Raw genomic sequence first — 24414 nt, forward strand, 5'->3', positions numbered from 1 at the left:
ACCACACACCAGGCATCTTCTGGTGAGGAGTGAGCAGAGTCAAGTACACAGAAAAGCTCCTCACAGTCTTTGATACTCCATGTTTGAACAATGGGATCCTCTTTGATCCAAGTCCAGCTCTTCCTTCGACTTGACAGTCAAGCTCTCCATGGGATTTTGGCACTACCTGCCCAAAAGATCAATGTCCTTACCTGCCTGTGATCTTTTACATGAAGGACAGTAACTCTGTAGATCAAAGTGGGAACTGTAGATGTGAAAGGCAACTTCCAGCTCACTAGCTGAAATCCATGGAGCTCAGCCATGCTGCCAAAGACAGAGCTAACCACTCTCCTTATGAGTGTCCTAGAACTGCAAACACTGACACACACACTAAACCCTGCAGATGAGTGGCTGCATTGAGCTCCCTATGGCTGTTTACACACACAAGGTAAGTAACTTCACGGGATTTAAGCTGAAATGCAAAACTAATTTCTTACCTTGGCCTCACTACAGTAAGTTTTTCATGCAGATACAGTGTAATTTCAGAGGCAACAGTCAAGTTGTTAAAGAAATCGACTGTTACAGCAACAGTGACCAAATAGGTCAAACCAGAAAATGTTTTCAGCTAAGTCTCTTCAAGGAAAGACCATTTACCCCAGCAGTTCAGATTCTGAGATTTGAGCACACAGGCAAACAACATTTTGTTTACTCACTGTTTTAAGACTGCAAATACTAACCTTTTGCTGTGTAGTCTTAGAAGTGATGAAATGAAGCATTTGATACAGATCTCAAGGACACCACAGCATTGAAGTCAAGAAAACAGTATTTTCTACCTCTGTTCAGCCCAACACTTGACAAACCTGTGTTTTAATAAGTGCATGCACTGAAATGGTTAGAAAAAGTCACATCAGAGAGAGATTGCCTATTACTGGATGCTACTAAGCCTATTATAACCACTTTGCAGACTTTCTGTCTCAACAGGCTCAAAATACACTGCGGGTTCCAGGAGGGCAGACAGTGTGTTGCACTGGCTTGTCCCAGCTATGCCCTGTCCTAGTTTCATGCGTTCCATGCATTCAGCTTTGCGTTTTAGCCCACACAGGATAACCTTTCCTAGAAGCTGTTTCAACTCCTCAGAGTTGAAGAGCATTTTGAGATTACGAGAAAGGCCCTTCTTTGGCGAAGGGCTGCAGTAACTGCAACTTGTTTGTTCATCCTGTGGAGCTGTTACTCCTCCCTCAAGCGTTGAAAAAATTCACAAAGTAGTTGGGTGCAATTGTATCTGCTTGAGTATTTGCTCAGTTACGTTGTCCAAAATCCTTAACTCCTTGTTCCTCCTCAAACTCCCCTTGTGATATTCATTACTAGTCTTTCCCTAGTCCAACCGTGGCTTGCTGGGTTCTGTCTCTGGCTGTACTGTGCCAGGGTTATGCTGCAGGCAAGAGCTTCATAGGTGGGTGCTTCCCAACAGTGTGATCTACAGCTACAACGACTCCGGGAGCAGCATGGGGTGATCGCACTGCCCAGTCACTGTGTCACACTCGATCTCATTCTTTCTTTTACAGATCTGTCTCCAAAGAAACCCAACCCAATAATTTCAATGCACAAACCCCCAGAGATAGAGTTTTTAATTTTTCTGCCCAGCTCCCAAATTAGAAACTTCTTTAAGGCAATTTATATCTAAACACAGCAGGTTCTCCTAACAGATAAGAAATAAAAATGCTGACATAATGCTCTAATTACTTACCAAAATAGAACTCCACCTGCCAAATCAATGCAAAACCTAAAATATGCTGTGTAATAGAGATAAGCAATGATATTAGTAGAGGTCAGCTTTATTCTTAGACTTGAGAATCCACATTTCTAAAACACGGAGTACTCATCCTTCTTTTGATGTGATAATTTACGGCATTATTTGTTCAATATTAATACATTTAGAAAAAACAAGAAATGGAATATTAGAAAAATACTGAAGGAACAAACACGCTAATGCAGTGGTTATGAATAAGAACAGCTGGGTTGAGTAGCATTACTTTGCTACAGTGATCAAGTCAATTGTATGTCTGAAAAGCTGCACTTTGGAGATTGAAGTTGAAGACTGCTTTCAGAAAAATTAACACGGAAAACTGGAGCTAAACAGATTTGATTTCAATACATGTACGAAATTACTTGATCTAGATCTGTATTCAGTGATAATTTGCAAAGGATACTCTAAACTCCTTTTGATTCCATTTCAAATAAACCACAAAGAAAGGTCTTGGTTTTGTTTTGTTTTTTTTTTTGATGGAGTTGTTAAGATTGGATAATATTTCCAAGTTATGATGTGAAATTCCCCAGCATACAGCACCCAGCCCTGCAGTTATCTCCGTACCACCCACAAGAGTGAATACAGAAAGTAATGACATTGAGCAGGTTTCACCTTGCACTTAAAATTGTCAGCTTATCTGAAATACAATAGGTGAAAATATAAAACTCAGATGAATGTAAGCAGGCAACAGTGAGTTGTAAAACAGCTCTGTCAAAAGGCACAGAAATTCATACAGGACAATTGCTGCTAAAGCAAAGAAAGGCTGCAAAATTTCTGTGACAAACTCAGTCTGGAATATGATCCAAATCCATGCAAATCTAAGGGAAAAAAAGATGAACCCGCATGTTCTTTAATTAAACATTGCCAGATGGCCTGTATATAGTGCACGGATTTGGGTCAGCCTTTGCTCTAAGTGAAATTCATATGTGAAAAGCAGAAAATCTACTACCTGCACAGTTCTGTAGTTGCATGGTAGAAAAATATGGAAATGATCATTGAAAAGCACAGCCAAAACATATTTGGAAATTTTCTTATTTAAGTTTTTTTTTTCCCCAAAAGTTACAACAATTTTGCCTGTCCAGGGGTGATGACAGCCCGCTTTGCATTACAAAACTGCAGCTCTGTAAGAGTGAAAGTCTAAGCTAATCATCTGCAACACGAGGGAAGGGAAACAAAGTTCAGGCCAACTTTATTCTGCCAACTGCTGGATAGTCCAGATTTCTGAACTGTTTACAAATCAGGAATACATACGTTGATATAGGTTATCCCAGATGGCATATATTATTGAAATATTTATTTTTAAACGAATAATTGCAAAACTACATCCATGGGAAGCATTTATAGCACACACAGTTCTTTGAAAGTGCTCCCCAGCTCGACAGTCTGTCACGTGTACCAAGCACATGGTGATTAATCCACAGTCAGAGACAGTAATTGCAAGTTATGCACCTTTTGGAAGTTACTACAGGGCTGCTATCTGGGCAGCTAATGCTGTCTTTTATCAGAGAGGCCCTAAAGGTACAAGCAGTAAATTAGACATAATGTTTCCATGGCTAAAGTCCAGATTAATAGTTTCGCTACCTAAAATGAACATTTTTCCTCAAAACACCCTTCTCTGCTTCTCTGGCATTATTGCTGGCCAGAACTTTTAAAGCAGTTACTAAAACTAAGGTCCTGAGTGTCAGTATTTTGTTCAAGTACAAGATCTACACGCAAAGCCAGACTGCCACACTTCACTCTGTTTCACTTCGCTTCCGAACACAGTTTTCTTTCCTAAGAGTAAAAACACCCATAATGAGATTTTTACTTTCTTTAATTTAAAGATTGTATTACAGAAAAGTTTAATAAAGGAATCCTTATAAGGATTAACTCTTGACGTAATATATTGCCAAGATACAGTGTAGCTGCAAGGGCTCCAGGTGAACCTTCATATAAGTTGCTTTCTTACATACACAGTCGTTGAACAACAAAAATGGTATTCCCCATCTGTAAGAGAAGACAGTGGTATTGAAACAGTCCTTTTACCAGTATGTTCTGGTTTTCCCAAATCAGAAACACGCCATATTAAACCTGTAAAATCCTACTATACAGAAAGGTGATAGAGATGAATTTTCTAAAGATTGCAACTGATGAAACACTAAAATGAAAACTAAGGAGTGTTGATTATGCAAAATGGTTTCTCTTTTACTCTCAGCTCAAATATACTAAGAAACGTACAAATATTTTTGATAATCTAGTTCCAGATGAACTCAAAACACTGAAGTAACATATACAGGCTAAGAGAATTCAATACTGTTCCAAGGCACTTACTGAATCTCCATGACTAGATGAAAACCAGAACAAATTAGGTCTGACAATTAAACAGTATATAATATAAAAATAACCTTTTGCTTACAATTTACAAAATGTATTACAATCTTTATCTCTGCTAACCTGCAATTCTGGCTGTGTGTGTCCAGCAATTTTTGTAAAAAACCCCAGAAACTATTTTCTAAAACTTCAGGGCAAATAATTTACAAATAAGGTACACAAAAATTTAGATCATGCAGAGATTTCTTACATCTTCTGTTAATATTTTATGATTGCAACTTTATCAAATTATATACTTACTTGCCCTGTACATATACAAAATAATGCATACATGGTACTCAAACGTTAGCAAAAAGTAGTCCATAAACACAATCTGTCAAAAGTATTACTATATTAACATATGTCTACAAGCAGCGTGTAACAGGGTTAAAAGACATTAAGGCAATAATACTTGAAGTTACAAAATAAATCATATTAATACTTTCTCCTAAGTGTAGTAAGGCAGGTAGATGGCCCCAGCAAAAAGTTAAGTTGTAATACTGGAATCCACTGTTGTGAACCATGTGTCAGGTTTTGCGTGGGATGTACTGCAAAGAGTGTACCATGGATAGTTAGATCTACACTGCTCTGTGTTAGTTGCCCCCCAGAAAAGTGGAATACTATTTTTCTAGTTCTCAGTGGCACTTGAGTTTTCCAGTAGAACTTAATGATAGTATGTCCATTCGTTCTTGGATCATGTCCATTCTGAGGGTGGCTCTCTTGGTCCTCTGGGCTTTGCACAGCGGTTACCAAAACCTAAGGAAAGAAATGTATTTAATATTCTGTCCACTCAGACAACACAGGCTCACAAATGCTGGCAGCAGTCAGAAGGATCACTAAGACTCGCTCCAGCTCTTACAGAACAGGTTTATTCTCAGGGCTAGAAAACAACTTTGTAGTATGAGGAGTTCTAAAGGCACTATGGCCACAGGAAATAGAAATACGAGGAATTTGTATATCATTATAGTTCACTATTTAAACCTCACTGGAAAGTATTTATCAGTAAATACAGTATTATAGCCCTTGTTATCTTTCTTTTCTCCTTCTATGCACAGCAAAGCAGTTATCAGGTATTATTTCCAAAAGTTTTCAGCGCTCTAGAGACATTATATCCCATTTGACATATCCTATATTTTACACACTCTGAAAAAAATGAAGTGAGGAATTACTCAGTCGTTGATTCTGGGAAAAATTCCTTCAGCAATGCTGAAGAGACAAGGCAGGCTTATTTGTCTGCATCTCACTGAGCTGGAGGGAGATGGTAGTAGCATTAATCCAAGTTAGTACCGTTAATGAATCCTCTGTTTAATTCATCTAGTGATTATGTTTTGAATGAATTGTAATTACCAATATCTGTTACTTCTGCAGGAAATTCTGAAATTTGACCTCTTGTATCAGTGGAACCGGAAAAAGAAATCTGAGGTAAAATGTCAGTTGGTGTTTTGTTGCTTCTTTCAGGATGATCTGGAAAACACACAGACCACAATCACTTGGTCACCACTGTGGCAATGCCACTTGTAATTGAAGTCCAGAAAACAACTGGCATCAAATATAATTTACAAAAATAAAGCTTTAAAAGTCAATTTCCCATTTCTTAAAAATGCTACTTCAAAACTGTTTATGAAGCAAATGTTCAATGACAGTGACACATTCCTGCTTGCCAAATCTGGATTACTGTTTTGTCTTACAGTTTGCATGGATATTTGAAATCCCACATAGCATCTATTTATAGCAAAAACCCACAAGATGCCATCAACATAAATGCATCTGTTCATGTTCTTTCTAAGCTAAAGGTGCTTAGACATGATAGGTAAGTATGTGTTGCATTACTTGTATAACCACTCCAGTAGCAAATCTGTAATATTTCCTAAACTAATTTATTTTAAAATAAACTGCCAGGTATTTAACAGGCAGCTCCAAGTGGACAGTACAAGCCCATTCAAGCAGATACAGAAGAAACATGCAGACAATCAGGTTACAGCTGAAGCAGGTTGCTGCAAAGTTAAATGTCAGCTGGTAGACCACACTTCCTATCGAAGCCTTTTCAGAAGAACAAAAACTAAAGACTTGGATAAATATGCAACATACATATAGATACAGTTTAAAAATAGAAGGCCTTTTCAGAAAAGCCAGTGTTTTGACAATCTACTTAGATATCTTCAGAGCAAAAGCAAATTTTTGTTCAGTAGGAAAAACATATTTTGGAAAAAAAAAATTAGAAAAGCTTTTCCACTACTTACCAGGTAGTAGAGGTGAAGTTGTTTTCAAACTCTGTTAATGAGAGATATATAAAATAATTATATAAACCACTTGCAAAACACTAAAAGAAAATAAAAGATTTAAAATTATGAAAACACCTCCAAAAACGTACATTTGTGGAAATACCTATTTTCCTTCACATTTTTGGCTTGCTTCAACGCTGACAAAAATGCTACAGTAGTTAATAAGAAAATTTACTATTAGAACCTTACTTAGCATTTAATAAAAATTTGAAAACATGACACTACAAATCAGTTGCAAAATTAGGTAGGTTAGTTCTCATACTACGTTTATAGCCCCTGAAAACTCACATCTATGTTTTTTGTTATTTTGAAGTGAGGTATTGGAGTTGCATTAAAAAAAGGCACAAATGTAAAAAAGATTTACATGCTTTTGAAGTTTTGCCAGCTGTTCATGCTGGATGACTTCAAGCTAGATGACTGAAAAGTGAAATCTGATGGGCAAAAAATGGTTTGTTTAAAATAAATATGGACATTAGGGAAAACCTTTATCAGGCAGTGAAACGGGTGATATCAAGTGTCTGTCTCTGGAGGTTTTTAAGACCTAACTGGATAAAGCCCTGGTCAGCCTGGGCTTAGGCCCTGCTTCATGCAGCAGGTTAGACAAGAGACTGCAGATCTCTTTCAGTTTAAATTGACTTAAGATTGATTAAGGGCAGACAGAAAGCTCTATAAAAGCAGCACATTTACACTCTGAAGGCCATAATTTAAGGTATATTAAGGATGACTTCTCTTAAAAGTATTGCTGAACTTAGAAAACCGGATAATTTCCTTGGAAAGAAAACACACTCTTAATACATCAGTTCAGCAGCTCGGGCGGAGGAAAAACTGGCCAGTCGGAGAAGACCAACAGCTGCACCTTCTCACAAGTGTGTATTTTGCTTTTTGTTGTGTCTCCCCATCGAACTAGAAATGACTGATTAGTATAGACTTGTCTCCTACACTTACTGTGGAGGCTGCTTGCTCAGGGAGATGCTGATCACGCAATATGCTCCACTCCGACTGCGCAATCACAACTGGCTTCAGCAAGGGTGTGCCTAGGAAAAATTAAATCAAACTCAACATACTTGAGCTCTCCCCATGATCAGGCATTAGTACACAGCATTAGAAATGTGCTCTAAAGCAACTTTTTTTAGATTAAATGCTTGTAAAAACATGAAAATCTCTTTATGTGAAAAGTGTTCAAGATAAGGCAAAATGCCACAATGTAATTCAAAATACACAACTGCAGTGCTTGCAGTGTGGATGTTCATTGCCTTCCTTTGAGGGTTCCTAACCAACAGGGGAATTGGCTTCTTTTTTAAGGATGTTTCAGAAATTTTGTTACATCAGCTGTGCCGTAACAGTATGTGTTTTTCAGATCTCCTAAGTTCACACACAAGTCAGGACAGCCATACCTGTCCTTTACAGACATCATGCAAAAACACAAACAAAATGCAAGTGTTTTTAGTTATTCCAGTCCCAGAAAGATTTTTTTTTTTAAAGGAAATAGCTTTGTTTCTTGTGTTGTCACAGAAAAGGAGCAAGTCCATAATATTCAGAAGATGACTTTGACTCTGAACTACCTATGCTTATGATGCTCAAGGGACACATTTACAAAACTTCAATGTTTTTATGCTGAAAGCATCTAGATTAACTACTTGGGCCAAAAATTTTTGAGTTTCACAATGACACTAAGCAAAAGCCTCAGTAAATAACTGCATCATATTAGGTTTTCTGGAAGATACCAAGCATCAGCCTAATTTATCACTTAATTTCAATTAATCTGTCTCATATTCTGCCATTACTAGCTTGATGAATGAACTATGACAATAGAAGCACATCAATTGAGTCAGCTTTTTCTTTCAGTTACCCTTTTGATACAGGCAAAGAGTGAACTGCATTCAACTTGGAACAAACTGGGCTTGTTCACTACATGCAGTGCAGTATGACGCATCATCATCTTTCCTTTCCCCAAGAAAGGGGAATCAGATAAGCACTGTTCATGTGCATTCCCATTCCCTACCTGGGAGCAGCAGGAAACCAAAATAGCTGGGAAATTCCCTAACTGTACTGCATTTCCCCAGTGTATCTCATTTCCATACCCTTCAGAATGAAAACCAGGTCCATTAATATCAAAGTCTCCAATTACTTAAATATCATATAACAGCATGTTTAGTCAGAAGATGAAAAATAATTTCACTGTGTTCAAGAGCTTGTGAAAATTAAACCTCAAAATAAGCTAGTACACATGCTAGATTTCATTCCATTTTATAATTTGCTCCAACAGATTAACCAAAAGCAGAGAGTATTTGTATTGTATTCAAATACAATGCTGAAATGCTTTTCACATTTTATCTCCAGTTATCACAAAACATCAAAAACTCACTCTGTTCACTTGCTAATACAAATGATTCTGGTGTTCTTTCTGGGAGCGGGGGAGAGGATTCTTCACTAGCATCAGCATCTAAATCAAATATGATATTTAAATAAGTTAAAAAACACACTTAGATTTTCCTCCTAAACTTCTAGAAGTTGATCTTTTGATACATGAGATAATCCTAAACTTGGTATAAAAACTTATAGCAAAAGAACAGTTTGCTCTTAATATTATAAAACATTTTGGTTTACCAAACTAATGCCCTGGAGCAACTTCATACTAACAACACTAAGTTCACCTTAAGAGAATAGGATCAGTTTGTGTGTTATGCAACAAAGAAAAGGAAAACACATTTCCAGACTAAATAATTTGGAGGAAAAAGACCTCAACAACTCTGATTAATACTTTTTCTTCATTATTTCAGGTCCCAGTTTTGCTTCTCAAGTCCATCAGCTTCCACACCACTGATATAACCTAGTTAAACAGTCTAGTGCAAGGTTTATCAACCAGAAGGGTAAATAGGAGCCAGAGGAGATGGCTACTGTTGGTGCCAGTACCACATCCTGTCCCCAGTCTGTTCCCTCTCACCTCTCAGGAGTGTACTAACACAAGCTCGTCTGGCAGCAAAAGCCCCACTCTGACCTGCTAGAAAATCTGAAGTAGTAATTAAAGGTTTAAAACAATTTAAAGTAGCTGCTGCCATAAGAAATCTCATCTGACAACTGTACTCTGCACAGGATTCAAAAATATGAAGACACATTTCAGCTAATGAAGCCATGGAGCTTGACCTGCCAGCATGCCCTGCTGCTGCAGGGACAGAACTCCAACAAGTTGCACAAGCCACTGTGTTCCAAGTGACTTCTGAGACCTGCTCCATCTCAAGTTTACTATACAGCCTAAGAAAACCTTCATTAATGGAAATGACCTCTATAAAACCAGAAAATAAAGCCATACGCACAGATATGCACTAACAGAAAGTGAGTTTTTAGGGTTTTGTTTAGGGTGTTGTTGCTGCTCTGGAGTTGTTGCTGTTTTATTGTTCTGTCTGTTTGGTTTTTTTCTTTTTAGCTCAGGGTACAACTATTTTTCAGTTCATTTGAATTAAAAAGAGGATTTAACCATGTGGTAAGATCATGCACGCCAGCAGTTATGGTTAAGCAATTAGGCTGCTGGTAAGTTCACAGGCAAGTTTACCCGATGATTGCACCCATATTCCCAGCTTCAGACAGAAGATTCCTATGCAAGTATGAAATTGAGAAAGTCACTGTAAAACAGGGCTTAGAATCACTGGTGCAAAGACATATAACCCTATATTCTTGAGTTCCAGAGGGATTACAAGACCTGCAACCAGAATATAAAATGGGAAGTGTTCACTATCATACAAAAAGGGATCAGATACACCCTAAATAAAAAGAGATAAATGATATAAAATTAATGTCAAAATTTTAATCCATTCCTGTGAAATCATCAACATACCAGCAGCACAAGGGCTGTACTGTTATTTCAGGACATTTCTGATACACAGTTACATGAAACAAACTCTAGAGTGACATTCCTCCCATTCTTTATCATTTATGGCATATCACTTATTTTATTTGCATGTTCTTATAGCATCTACATAATGAGATGCATGGAGAGGTAATGATTTCCAAACAGTGATAAACAATTATTGCCCTGGGAAAGACGAAAAAAATCCTGGCTAAAAGGAGTATTGGAAAAATACTATAGCTTGTAAATCTAAAAAAACAAATCCAAGCAAGACTACTTAATAAAGTTGAAATAACAATTGCAAAGGGCCTCGTAAGCTCTGCAGAGCATTTCTGAAGTGTCACAATCTAAAAAACATACATGTATGTGCAAGTATTGTTCTGTCTGTATACATAATGTAACAAAAATCTATAGAAATAGATTGTTTTTAAGGCTGCAAAACAGTTCACATTGCTGAATACATGACTTTTGGTGAAAGTTTAGTTCACAAAGCCAGTATTTTTAATTCAGCTGGTTCTGCACCTCACATCATACACTGAGCCCCATTTCACCTCAAAGTCATGAAGTCTGCACAGACTCCTGAGGTGAGGCCATCTCTGTAAGCAGCTCCAAGTACAAGAGCTAAGCTGAATCCAGAAGCTCATGTTCTCCTTTCAGCTCCACAGCCTTTGCACAAGCAGTTATTGAGGCCTAATCTGTTCTTCCCAGCTCTGTCCTCCATCTGATCTAAGTGTGCCAGCCTGACTGAAATCTGCATCTGCATGTTTTGGGACCCTTTTGCCTTTGACAAACAATGTTGTAGCTTGCAAACTTCCCTTTCACAAAAAAAAAAAAAATTAAAAAGTTGTAAAAGATTAAAAGCCACTAAATAATTTTCAAAACACTAAGAAAGCATAACTTGGATTTTTAGACGAACGGCAATATTAGCTTGTCTACCCCGGCCACGTACAGAAAAAGAGGAAAGCACAGTTAAATATTTACAATGCTATTAAAATGCAAGATCCAAATCATGAGCAAGTTCAAAGACCAGCACAGTGAATGAGGTTACATCTACATTTTTAGGAACAGCACATCAACCAGTAAGCATGAATTTGTTCTGTATTTGGACAAGTCTGTTGAAAATACTTTGACTAGTCAAACCTCCATTATTATAGACACTTTCATGAAACTAGGAGTTGAGAAAAAAATGTGCCAACCAATAACACAGAAACCTACAAATAAGAACACATTATAAATAAAGCATCAAATAAATGCTCACAATAAAGCTTTTGAAGCAGCTAATCAAGGTCTGTAGTACTTTATAACAAAAATAGTTCACATGCAAACTGAAAGTTGGCAGGAAAAGTGTTGTGCCCTCTCTGAAGCTGCCACACTGCACTGATTCAATTCACATTTAGAAAATTGCACTGAAAAGCAATTTATTTTGTCCATCTCTACAGATGCAGGTAGGTTAAAATGTAGCAATTCTGAACCTCAATGAAACCTACCTTTGCCATCTTCAGAAAACGTTACAGCTGTTAAGTCTTGCCTAGCAATAGACATTGGCAATACTTTCCTGGCAGAAATGTTTTCAGTACTAGTGGCAGCAGAGACTGTGGCACTTGCGGTTGACACGTTAGATGCGCTTTTGCTCACGGCTCCATCAAAGTTCACCTCCGTGTCAGAATCATCTGAATGGAGAGGATTAGTAAAACAGAGGGGTGCTCGGACAGAAATAGGGGTATGATCAACATTATCACTGGAAGGATGTTCAACTGTGGTGTTTGATGCTAGAGAGAGAGTTTTAACACCGTGACACAAGGTGTCTGAAGATGTGTCTCCAGACGCTGACGTACACAGCGCACTTTCAGGCCCATGTAGTGACCACGTGGCATGTCCCTTTTCTGTCAGAGGCAGACGGTCTGGTCTTGGTGGAGTATCAGACACCTGCTGACTTTCTGGTGAAGGTATTAAGGCTGTATTAGACTGTGGCACATTGTATTCCACACGTGAGTTTTGAGAAGCATCTACAAATGAATCCCCTGAAATCTGTTCCTGTGGCTTAAAGCTCTTATCAATTACAGAGGATGACACAGGCTTAATTTTAATTGCATGTCCCCTGTTCAACAGGGAGTTCCCATCAAAGCTTCGTGGTCCCTCCTGAAGAGGTACCTTCTTGATCTCAAAACTTAAGTTGCGCTCCAGCCTTTTCTCTGCACGTTCGCTGGGTTCGTTCTTCCCTGAATGTTCTGTTGACTTATTATAATTCTCGTTGAGGTCTGTTGAATGCTCTGATGAAACCATGTGCAAAACTGGCTTTGGATGGTATCTATCATTGTCCTGCCACACCGTAGTGACTGTTGGATAAGCTGATGGGGGAGATGGTGTTAAGATTGGTGGTACTGGCAGAGGCTCTGGAGGCTGCAAGATTTCTTCTTTAGCATCTCCTTCTACAAGGCAACTGCAAAACAAACAAAACACAATTGTCTAAGTTTTCTATATTTTGACAAGATTTTAGGTAGCTATCTCCCTCTGCAGCAGTAATGCTTTCGTACCAATATCAAACTCCACACAGAGCTTCCAGTGCATACAGACAATGGTTATAGAATATGACTAATGGGGTAGGCAAGAACTAAGTCAACACACTCAAAACATCTTTCAGAACATCACAAAGACATGCATTCAGGCCACAGCTAATCCTCACTGATAGTTCAAAGATTGCTCACATCCTTTCCCAGAAGCATTTTTTCAAAGATGCTGTAAGACAGGCCCTCTTGTGGCAGCATTTCACTACTTTTTTCCTTCTGAAGTAGCTCAGAGAAACTTGACACATGGAATTTAAATTTCAATAAAGCCAAGAAAAATTTCTTTCAAAAAAAAAATAAAAAATCCTTACAGCCCACTTGATACTGAATATCTTCCTTCATTTTTATTTTTCTGCATATACCCAGGAGGATTTTATTTTTATATTGCTGTATTTAATAGTCTGTGAATAGTTGTAAGGCTAATGCAGCAGACCAAGGTTAGCTGACATGAGGTGCATACAGTATAAAGACCACTCACAGTAGAATATATATGATCTAAATATATACAGTGCATATCAGTGAGACCACAGCACTTACAATTGCAGTTCATCTCAAGCTACTTAAAAGAAGAAGCTCTTCAAGCATATGGTCATTCTACTTTCAGATTAGATGCAGGGTAATTGACTATAAGCATTTAGCATAACTGACTAAAGTTTTGTCTACAAACAGGAAATTAGCCATTTTTATAATTTTCATTCAGAGCTTTTAAAAAAACAGAAGGACCTGGACACACTCAAGAAGTGGGGCCATGGGAACATCACAAGGTTCAACAAGGCCAAGTGCAAGGTGCTGCACCTGGGCCAGAGCAAACCCCTGGTATCAACACAGGCTGGGGGCTGAAGGGATTGAGAGCAGTCCTGTGGAGGACTTGGGGGTGCTGGTGGGTGAGAGGCTGGACATGAGCCGGAAATGTGCCCAGAGAGCCGATTGTATCCTGGGCTGCATCCCCAGCAGCGTGGGCAGCAGGTTGAGGGAGGTGATTCTACCCCGCTACTATGAGACCCCACTTGGAGTATCCCATCTAGCTTTGGGCACTCCAGCATGTGAAGGACCACACAATGGCACAAGAATTTCTGCCTGTCTACAAGAGAAAGGCATCACGCAGGCTCTCATTACTTGTCTGCATGTCACATCACAAAGTCAAAGTGATACAAACTGATTTGCTCCCCTGCTTCCAAACCAGGCCTAAAATGGATTCACCAAGTGCAAATTCTTGAGACCACCATGACCTTCAGAAAAACAAAACAAAATAACCCCAGGGGACTGCCTCACACTTCAGTCTTGTACAGAACTAAAAGCATATCTGACCTGGGACAGGCTACAGCACATGTTTCATCCCTGTGACTTCACTAGCACCAAGCTATAGCAGTATGGGTTGAAGAACTAAAATCCTTAGAAAGGATTCCATACTAAAGAGAACTGTTTGGATTCTCAGTTTACGAAAATCCCAACCCCCAGAAGTACTGCAAGCTTCACAGCTTCCAAATTATCTTCTAAAAGTTACTGTATCTTTGTATCTGAAAAATCCCAAATCCCTTTGCAGTTCTCCCGAGTGACCTCTTTCATTGTCTGCTTGATTCCTGTCACAAAGAGTTGGGCCTCAAATTTCTTCTCCTTCTCTCCTTCCTGTGCTTGTATATCACTATTTTTCTTTACATTAAAACAGGAGGAATACAAAGCACATCAAAGCAATTTAACAGAAGTAACTGGGAACTTTTGCCTCTAGATGTTGTTGAAAAATGAATAAGCTTGAGACTAAGTTGTTTGCTTGAATTAGTAAAGAAAAGACAAGGAAAGGGGGGATGTAAGTTGTGCTCCAGTTTAGTACACTCTAAGGACAGGAGAATTCCCTCCTCTTGGATTTCTCTCCTCAGTTCTGAATGGGGGAGGGGGACATGGACAGGGAGAGAGAGAGAGTGTACTTGCACAAATGTTTACATGCCCCCTTTAGCAGCAGTGATGCTCATCAGTAATCTCTACTAAATCCTCCTACTGAAAATAATGGTTTTCCCTTATTGACCTCATTTTCCTGACCCAGAGTTATACATGCAATCACCAAAACTAATTTCTTATCTGGTACAGACATAACATTAAGCATTACAATTAGCTAAAGGAGTAAATTAGCATTAAAGTAGATATGACAAGGCTACAGGCCCACAATACCAGTCAAAATTCATTAAGTTCTTCACCAATTACTGTTCAATGAAATCACTCTACTCTCTTTGATTCATTAGTAAACAGAGACCCACATGCATACAAACTGTTCCCTCACATGTATCCATAGAGCTGATGACACGGGAAATGCTGCATAAATCAGCAACCTAAAAGTTGATTAAACAGCTTCCCTGTACACAGCTCAACAGAACTACTACAATGTTCTCCATGATATTTAAAGTTAGATGTCATTCCTTCACTCTTAAATAGGAGCTTACAGTAATCAAATGAGAAATTATTTGCCAAAATCATTCTTTCCCTTATTAATATTGAAGGATATCTGTCCTCAGAAATCAAGATGTCCAAATAGCATCCCAATGTAGTTTTTCTCTTTAAATAAGGAAACAGATGCCAACAGGTAAAAATTTTTCCATTTTACTGACATTTTAATATTATTATTTCACATGTTCTGCTTTGCAAATAATGCTTTTGTTTGTTTCCACACAGCAGAAGTATTAGGATATGTACACATTCAGAAGGTCTCTGTTTGGCAGTAGCTTTTTCTAAAACTCTTGCCAGACAATCTTGGGCATTTTGTGCTGCTGCATAATGCATTCTTTGGGCATGTCCTTCAACAGCTGTGCTCCACAGACACTTCTCCCCCCAGAGGCAGAAAATTATCTGAAGATGAACTACTAATACTGTTACAAACAGCAGGAGACAGTAAAACCAGCTTGACTTAAAATACCACGAAACTAATAGAAAGTTCATGAAAGAGGATACTGAGATAGAAAAGAGCCGGTGAACCAAAGAAAGCCAGGCCAGTCAAGAAAGAGAATTAAGCTCTCCTGTATTAGACCTTTAAATAAATCCTGTATTGCTTTTATATATTGCAAAAGCAAGCATTTCACACGTACATTTGTAAAACCCCACTGTGAACTAAAGAGATAGAAAGCTTTGTCATGACACAGCCTTGAAGTGTCTCTTCACTGCTACTAACCATCTTGGAATACGACTACCTTCACACTTCCTCATACACAACTGGATATGGAATTTCCTGAGGTGATCAAGGCAGCTTTTTTGTACCCTTTTATTGCCACACAGCCTGAGCAGCTGATGCAGTGCCCTGGTGTCAAAGGCTTCTGAGGTGTCAGGTAAACCATGATTTACGTGATAATGACTTTTTAAAATTATTTGTCATAATAACAGTTTGTCAAAAGTACTGCAATTTGTTTAAAAAAAAAAAAAAGCCCTCCCACAGCTTTCCACCAAAAACGTACACATGAAAAAAGGCAAAACTAAAATGAAGTGATAGTAACATTATTTTTGCTTTTTCTGCAATGCATTATAAATTTTTAGAATGTTTTAAAATTCCATTAGGAAAAGAGCTATATTATTAAAACTGGGCACCATGGATTCAGATTTAAATGAAACTTGGCCAGTGTTCAAAAGAAAAAAAAGCCTTAAGTAATCCACAGTTATTCTATGCAGCATACCATGGGGTGTTTCAAATAAAAGAGAGTGATGCCAAGGTCATGGAATGCAGCTGCTATGATCAACCAAAAATAGATACCAAGCTCTACACCCTCCCTCATAATTAAAATAGGAAAATTAATCTAAACATAAGCAGGTTGAAGCTAGACAACCACATTATTCTACTTTAGCATTAAATCACTGCCATCCACGCGAAAGAAAAGCTGCAGCTCAGTGAGCGAAGCTGTCGCAAACTGTACTACAAATAATTTGTATGTTAAAAAAATTATATGAAAGTATAACAAATGAATAAAAATAACCAACTGGTGAATTTATCTAGTAAAATTTACTTACCAAGGCTTTTTGGTTTTTTAATTGTGGCACACAAATTACAGACAGCTAACTAAGATGGAACACCAATCAATCTTAGCTTTGCAGAAGATGCAGAGACAGTTTGCAGGGCTTGATATGAAACAGAATAACACTTAACCCTGGAAATGTGTTTACTGTCACTAGACTGAAGTCCAACTAATCTGATGAGAAGTTAAACTGCTACATATTTCACCTTTTCTCCTTCAGACAGTAGCATGTAGCTCTTCATTACACTGCATACAAAAAAAGCTGTTACCTCATCTTTGCTTTCTGTGAGTTTATGTCTGAGTTTCTGCTTTTATTTCAAACTGCATTTGAACTTGAAAATAAACTGAAAATAAAGAACTTTTTGTAACCAAGCCTGATTAAAATAAACCACCTCTTCTAAATACTTCAGAATTAACTACTAAATACACAAATATTTCAAGGACTAATATTTAAAGATATTAAGATACTCTTCCTGCCTTCATCTGAAAATAGTTAAATATGTCTAACAAAGAACACTTTGCATCCCCTCAAGTCCTCCAAAGAAATTTAACAGTTCAAGGTGACTTTCATTAGAAGTGATCATCAACTGCAAAGTCAAGCAATTTCTAGAATAAGGTGCTGATGTGTGCACTCATGAGTTGCTCTTGTTTACCTCTGTAATAATCAAGGGATAATATTAGAATTTTTTTATGTTGACATCAAATGGAGAGAGACATTAGGCTAAACGACTAAGCTTATATATTGTACAGCAAATATTAATTACATGGAAGTATTACAAGGTGATAATAGATTGGAAGGCAATACAATTCCAAAACCCCTGCAAAACAAATATAGCTAGATGCTTCATGGTGAGCTAAGTAAATAAAATATCAATTACTATCAGTAGCCTAAAGATACTCATAACTTCCAAGAAGAGACAGACATAAAAGCAGCCTAGAAGTTATACTTTGTAGCACTCCTTCCCCAACACACGGCCAGGCCAACAGAAGTACTAAAAGGATTAATTATCCCTCTCTGAGTAAGCTTCCTATCTTACATAGTAAAAGTCTTTAGTGACATCTCATCCTTGCTTAGCACAAACACTTTAAGAGGAAGAGATCTACAAGTTTAAAGAAGATACAGAGACAACGTCATGATAATGTCACAAATCAGAGAAGAGACAGGTGAGAAAGCCACCTTCACAGAAAAATTCTACCCCCTACTGAGAGGTTGGCCAGAGAAAAGGGCTGTAGAGGAGATGTCACCCTCTCATCCAGCAAAGAGTCTTCGGGCTGTCAGAGAACTGCCAGGCATCATAAGCTTTACTGTGTAAGCAAACATGGCTTGGTCTGGTAGCACTATGGCAGACAAGCACCCTGAGGTCAGGAGACATAAACCAACTCTCCTCCTGCTCAGTCAGGATCATCCCGGGCAGGCTCACCTGGAACCAAGCCGGCCCACAGTACTCTGCACTATTAGTCACTGCAGCCCTTTTTGCTTTAGAAAACAAAGCAACTGCTAAGTCTTCCCTTAAAAAAATGCAAGTTGCTTTACTAATTACACACTCTAGAGCCAATTACAACACAGAATATAAAGAATTTAAAAGCCTTATTTCTTTTCAAAAGTAGTAGCTTTAGCAACTTGCTTGTAACCTCTTTAGAGACAACGCACACAACTCGAGCACGCATTTGGCTGGCAACCTAAAAATGTTCCCTTCTCCATACAGGGATTACATTAGAATCTTTCATGGATTCTTCTTGCCCATCCTCCCCAGGAAAAGCATGTCAACCTATGCCAGAACATCCACAATACACAAAACCTGGCTCTATGTCCTGACTGAATCAGGCTGCAGATTTGTAAAGTTACCTCCCTCATCAAGAAAAAAACCATTCTATTAGTGGGTATTCTGAGCAGATGTGACTAATAGTAAATGAAGTCTTTCCTAGGAAGCATCTTCCATGAGGGGTGTAATTAATTGTTTTTCAAAAATAATCTCCATTTTAGAAAGACAACAGCTTTGCTAAAAGCTTCCATTTATTCACCTCTAAGGAACCAATCTGCCTGCCAGTGCTGGCAGATGGAAAAGTATGAATTTATGGAAACAGGTCCAAAAAAGACCAGGATTTTAAGGAGAGATTAAAAGATTTTAACTTAATGCAGCAAGTAAAGAACAATGCAATACCGATAAGACAGATGTGTGCTAAAACATGAATTATGCATATATTATTATTACATGAATATATAAAATTATAAAAAGCAATGTGCACTAAGATTATTTCAAGAAACATTAATAAGGAAATTACCTATTGAACAGGAATCATAATTCTAATTTCAGTGACTAAGTTTCAAGAAGAGCTTGGAACTCATCATGAACACAGCTCATCTGTCACCATCTTAATCTACATAATTGAATACAATCACATTACCATCAATCTAAATAACGTAAAAAATATATTACCTACACAGCACAAACTGTGTCATTTGGTTGTAAAAAGCCCCAACTCATTTCCATGTCTCTTTCTTTTTTTATTTTATAGCAATAAAACTTTCCTTATGACTAATTATTACGTAAGAATATTAACTGGCTGGTGATTCCTTATGTCATTCCACAACTTTAGGAAACCCAAGTGCTTATTTATGTCTGTGTAATGACAGGCCATGTAGCACAGGCAAGACCACCTGCAAGGTCCTATAAGCCTTCCACAAACTAGCTAGGGGACTTGGACACTTAGTTCAGGAGAGTTGCTTATTTAGCTCTCTTAACACTCAGGTTGGGTACCCATTTTAGGCTGATGAATCTGTTGATTCAGATTTACTTTTGGCTTTTTTAAAGTTAAGTCTATGCATTTTAAGAGCTAGAAAGGATTTTCTTTTTCCTCTGTTGTATGAAAAGACTGGTGAGATCAATTTTTCTTCTCAAGAAGAACAGCATTCTGTTGGTATACTCTAGTCAAAAGCAGTTATCTACTCACAGATAGTCATTGCAAGATTGAGATATTCAAACACAGACTTCTCAAAGATATTAAAGGTTCTATTTAGAGTTAATTACAAGATTTCTATCTGCATTATGTACATTTCTATTCATAAATAGAAAAAAACGTATTTTCTTAAATCTTTTTAGTATCAGTAGCTTTATTCTATTTTAAAATTAATGAAACATGTCAATCTTTCAGTCTTTTAGCTTAAAACAGTCTATTAACATAGTTAACTACCTGCGGGTCCGTGGAGGCTTTGGTGGAGGAGAATCCTGTTTCTCAGCATCTGAAGAACTGACAGCATTCTCTGTATTGTTTTCATCCTGATTAAAAGAAAAAGGGTTTTTTTTTACTCATGGCTGTAAAGCTGATACACACAATATTTGAACTGTGAAGTTCAAAGATTCATAATAATACTTGACAATAATATATAACAACACAACCTATTTTTGTCTATCATATAGAGATCACTTTCAAAACTCTACTAAGTGCAAAATATTATTCTGTATCTTGTGTATCCAACTTCAGATTTTTCTGACTAAAGATTTTGTTCTGCTTGTAATTGAATAATCTACTGCAGAAAATTCTCAAAAGCTGATCTTTCAGGTTAGTAGTGAGCAAGCTTTGTTACACTCTCCCAATTATTCATACTGAAAGCATTTATTTTCCAGTCTAATTATTTTCGCTTTTACAATCACTCCACTGGAGATAAGGCTCACCTACACTGTAGTACGAAAATGAGAATTTCAGCTACTGTAAAGTGACAAGTGGGTAAGATCTAATGCGTTGATCTAAAACACTTTGAAATCATCTCTCGTTTGTGTACAATGAAGTTTAATTTATTCAGCAAAGCATGAAGATTTTAATTTTGCTTTAGGAGGACCATAAATATAAGAGATATTTTATATACGTATTTATTTATAAATATATGTATCCATACACACTTCTATGTATAGACATATAAAATATTGTTGTGGGTTAGCCCTGGTAGGCAGCTAAGCCCCACAAAGTCACTCACTCATTTCTCCACCCCACCCTGGACACACATGTGCCACAGCCAAAGACCCAACAAAACCAAAGAAGACCTTAGTGTTATCTTAATATAATGCCTATTTTACCTAATGGCTTTTCTTGCAGGAATTCTCTTTCAAAAAGTAATTTTAAAAAAGAACAAACATCCCAAATCAGTGTAATACATTGCAAAGCAGAATACCAGGTTCATGTAATAGGGTCTGCCGTCTGCCAGGCTACCTGCTCAGACTGGTGACAGAGACTGACCTTCTTCAATCTTACAAAACAAAAGGGAATTCCCTGTTAATTTCTGCTTCAAATGTGATAGTTGCATTTCAATTCAGTGAGCAATTTCTGCTTTGGAAGACAAACTACAAGTAAGTTATCGCAACAGCTAACTAACCTCACCTAAATTTAGATTAATTATTTTTAAGTTTTTAATTTCTATTGCTAGTCTTAAAAGTTACCATACCACTGTTGGCTACTGTGAAGAGTCTATTATCAAATTCTATTCCTCAATGTACTAAGTGGAGCTTTACCTGCAAAGAAAAAAATTAAATCTTTTGATCTTTCTTACTGTTTTTCACCAACCTCCCCCCTTAACTTGCTGTCAAATACAATATTGCACAAGTACTCCAGCAGAAATACCCTATTGTTCCATAATAAATGGATTGTGTTAGCCCTTTCAGAGAAATTGCACAGGGAGTTCATTGTCCTGCTGACCACTAGCTGTAACTAGTGAGGTTTTTTTGGAGTAAGATTCAATTAGCAGATAAAAGCCACTCACATTTAAATGAACACAACTGGAGCTCCCACTACTGTCAATCAAGGTTGGTTGGTTTTCACAGAATCATAGGAGTTTGGTTTGTGTTGGGAGGGACCTTTAAAGGCCATGTAATCCAACCCCCCCTGCAATGAGTAGGGACATCTTCAATGAGATCAAGTTGCTCAGAGCCCTCTACAACCTGACCCTGATTGTTGCCAGGGCTGAGGCATCTACAGCCTCCCTGGGCAACCTGTTCCAGTGTTTCATCACACTCATCATAAAACATTTCTTCCTTCCATATAGCCTTGCTTCAGCTCCACAGCAATCAAAGTTTCATAAGGGAGAAAGATAATAGAAAGAGTGAGACTTCACAAGAGTTCCTCCCCTTGACCATCAACTTCTCTATCCTACATCCGATCAGAAAAGTCTCCCACTTCAGTTCCACCAGCACAGATTTCTTATTTATGCACTCAGTTTTCTAAAGGGTATTGGCAAGGGAAAGGGTGTGCCTGTTGGCTGTGGTGCAGACTAACTTGTCCAGAAAACAAACCAGCAGCTGCATCCCTGTCCTCCTGTGTTTGTAAAGTGAAGTGTTTGTGAGCAGAATGTTTCCTGAGATATGCTTTTCTCACAGGCGGAAGAAAAAGCTTATTAAGGAAGCTAACATATGTCAAAGCTTTTTAAAACTCCATGTATACAGTAAGAAGCTGTTTCTAGTTGAGATAGCAAGAAGTAGCTGAAGAGGCATAGCCATTTTTGCCTCTGGTAATAAAAGGTATGGATACATCTTACAGAAATGTGTATAAACTCAAATATCCAAGGCACATTCACAACCACAGAGTTTACAAAAACAACTACTTGGAAAAAAACCAATTTAAACCCCCAAACAAACAAAAAACAACAGAAAATCCACACACAAAATGGTACTTTAAAATTTAACCCCAGAAAAGTCAGTGGTTACTGCAACTTTGTACACTGGGAAAGCTTCAGGTAGATAGGCGTTCAGAAGTTTTCATCTGTGCATTAAGTTAAACTCCATATCCATTCACTGTTTTAGTCACATTAAATGAGGAGCGAGAATGTTATAGGAATTACTGTCACAAAAAAAAGAGGTACTTCACTACTCTTGTCTTAATTAGCTCAACGGATTGACGACTTTGTTTACTTTTAGATAAGCAGATGAAAGATTTTTACTTCAAAGGCTGAAGATGATAAAACTTTAAAGCAGTAGCCAAATGCACTAACACACACAGGAAAGAAGAGAGTACTCATATATCAGTGCTGCTGTTACTACTGGCTCTCTTCTTGTTTTTGTCCAAAGAAATGCTGCTGGCTGAACTCTTAATGCAAGGCTCTTACTTGTTTCCAGTTCCATGCCACAAGAAATAGGGAATAACTGGTATTTTGGGCACCCTTGAGTGATATCAACTCACAGATTTCCCTGTCGTATATCAAAAGAAGAGAAAAGGCAAACAGGCAGAAAAACTAGCACAGAGCAGAAAAGAGGAAGATCAACCCTAAAAGTGAATATAGGGTATCTCATTGGAATGACCACATCTGTTGAGAAGAGCAGATGGCAGTATTAAGAAAAAGCCTTCCACAGCCTTCCTAATCACAGCTTATCGACATCAGTCAACACCCTCCTGCTTCTCTAGACAGATGTTGCACTCTCAGGCAGAATACAGTTTTTAGAAGTATCAGCTTAGACAAACCAGGACAACATACATAGTTCACATATAATTTTTTTAAAAATGGATTAACAAATGTGCAATTCAGTGAAATAAGTGCTCAGTGCAGCACTCTGCTTTCTTACAGAAGATACTTATCCTACCCTGGCAGACTTCTCACTGCAACAGAAGCATCAACAATAGATGGGTAAACAAAAGAAAAAGATCTTTCCCCAACCTTTGTGCGTATATGCATCAAATACTCAACAGTGCAAGAGTTTCAACGTCCTCGCTGAGGGAGCAGCTACTGAGATCAATGTTCAGAGTTAAGAATTTATAGGTATTCTATTAAATCACACATATATAGAAATGTGTGCATAACTACATATGAAAGACTACATTAACAGAGCAACTCATGTTCCTGTAGTAATGCAGAGAAACAAGGAATTCTCATGGCAGATGCAGTGTCTGAATTCAATTTGCTGAAGTGACCTAAACTGTTATCATCTCCCAAGGGTGGGTCTATCTCCCTATGGCTGAATAACCAAAGACAGTTGTCACTAACTTCAAGCAAATAGAGGACCACAGTCTTAGACTGAGATTTCACACACACTGCCTACAATGCAAACCTTTTGCCCAGGAATTGCAACGTATAATTTTTTTTTTTGGAACTCACAGTGGAAATATTTAATGTCATTCAGAAGCTTTCTGTACTGATAAAATACTGGCAAATTTACTGCAAAGACTCCTCCAGAAGTAATCCCTTAAAAGGAATTGAGGCATTCCTTTTGCTCTTATAATAAAGCATCATGGGAATCACTTAGAATCAGTAGATAAAATGAGAAATATTTCAGACTGAAACGATGCACTCAAGTGACTCAGATTAAATAAAACATTCTAAGCACAAGCAACAAGATAAATGTCACTGAAGACATATATGATTTTTTAGAATGCTATGATGGAAAAAGTATCTTTGCAAGCTTCAAAACAGCAAAGAGAATATGAACAGCAAGGTCTTTTGACTTACAGTTTCTAAACCACTAATGTTTCAAATGTCAACATTGTTCTTATAGCAGCTGATTCCTCCATGACTTCTAAAAGTGCAATCAACCACAGCAACAGAACTCTGTCTCTTTTACAGCAAGAAATGCAAGAGACACTGGAGAGTATCAGCAATGCCAGATTTTGGAGAAAGTGCTTATTA

At 37.7% G+C, this 24414-nt stretch overlaps 1 protein-coding gene across 1 annotated transcript in view; it reads right to left on the reverse strand.

Annotated features, from left to right (window-relative positions):
- Positions 1–3581: 3581 nt before the first annotated feature.
- Positions 3582–24414, reverse strand: part of PTPN12 (protein tyrosine phosphatase non-receptor type 12) — a 70136-nt gene continuing 49303 nt past the window's right edge. Inside the window, exons 12-18 of the mRNA XM_027730018.2 lie at positions 20004–20089; positions 11749–12701; positions 8783–8860; positions 7363–7451; positions 6376–6406; positions 5483–5599; positions 3582–4891 (exon numbers count right to left, since the gene is read on the reverse strand). Coding sequence (XP_027585819.2) covers positions 4830–4891; positions 5483–5599; positions 6376–6406; positions 7363–7451; positions 8783–8860; positions 11749–12701; positions 20004–20089 — 1416 coding nt within the window. The 3' untranslated portion in view covers positions 3582–4829. The remainder of the gene's footprint in view (positions 4892–5482; positions 5600–6375; positions 6407–7362; positions 7452–8782; positions 8861–11748; positions 12702–20003; positions 20090–24414) is intronic.

This window comes from Pipra filicauda, unplaced genomic scaffold, assembly GCF_003945595.2.
Source record: "Pipra filicauda isolate LSUMZ 115617 unplaced genomic scaffold, ASM394559v2 scaffold314_size1190085_pilon, whole genome shotgun sequence".
In the NCBI taxonomy this organism is placed as follows: Eukaryota; Metazoa; Chordata; class Aves; order Passeriformes; family Pipridae; genus Pipra; species Pipra filicauda.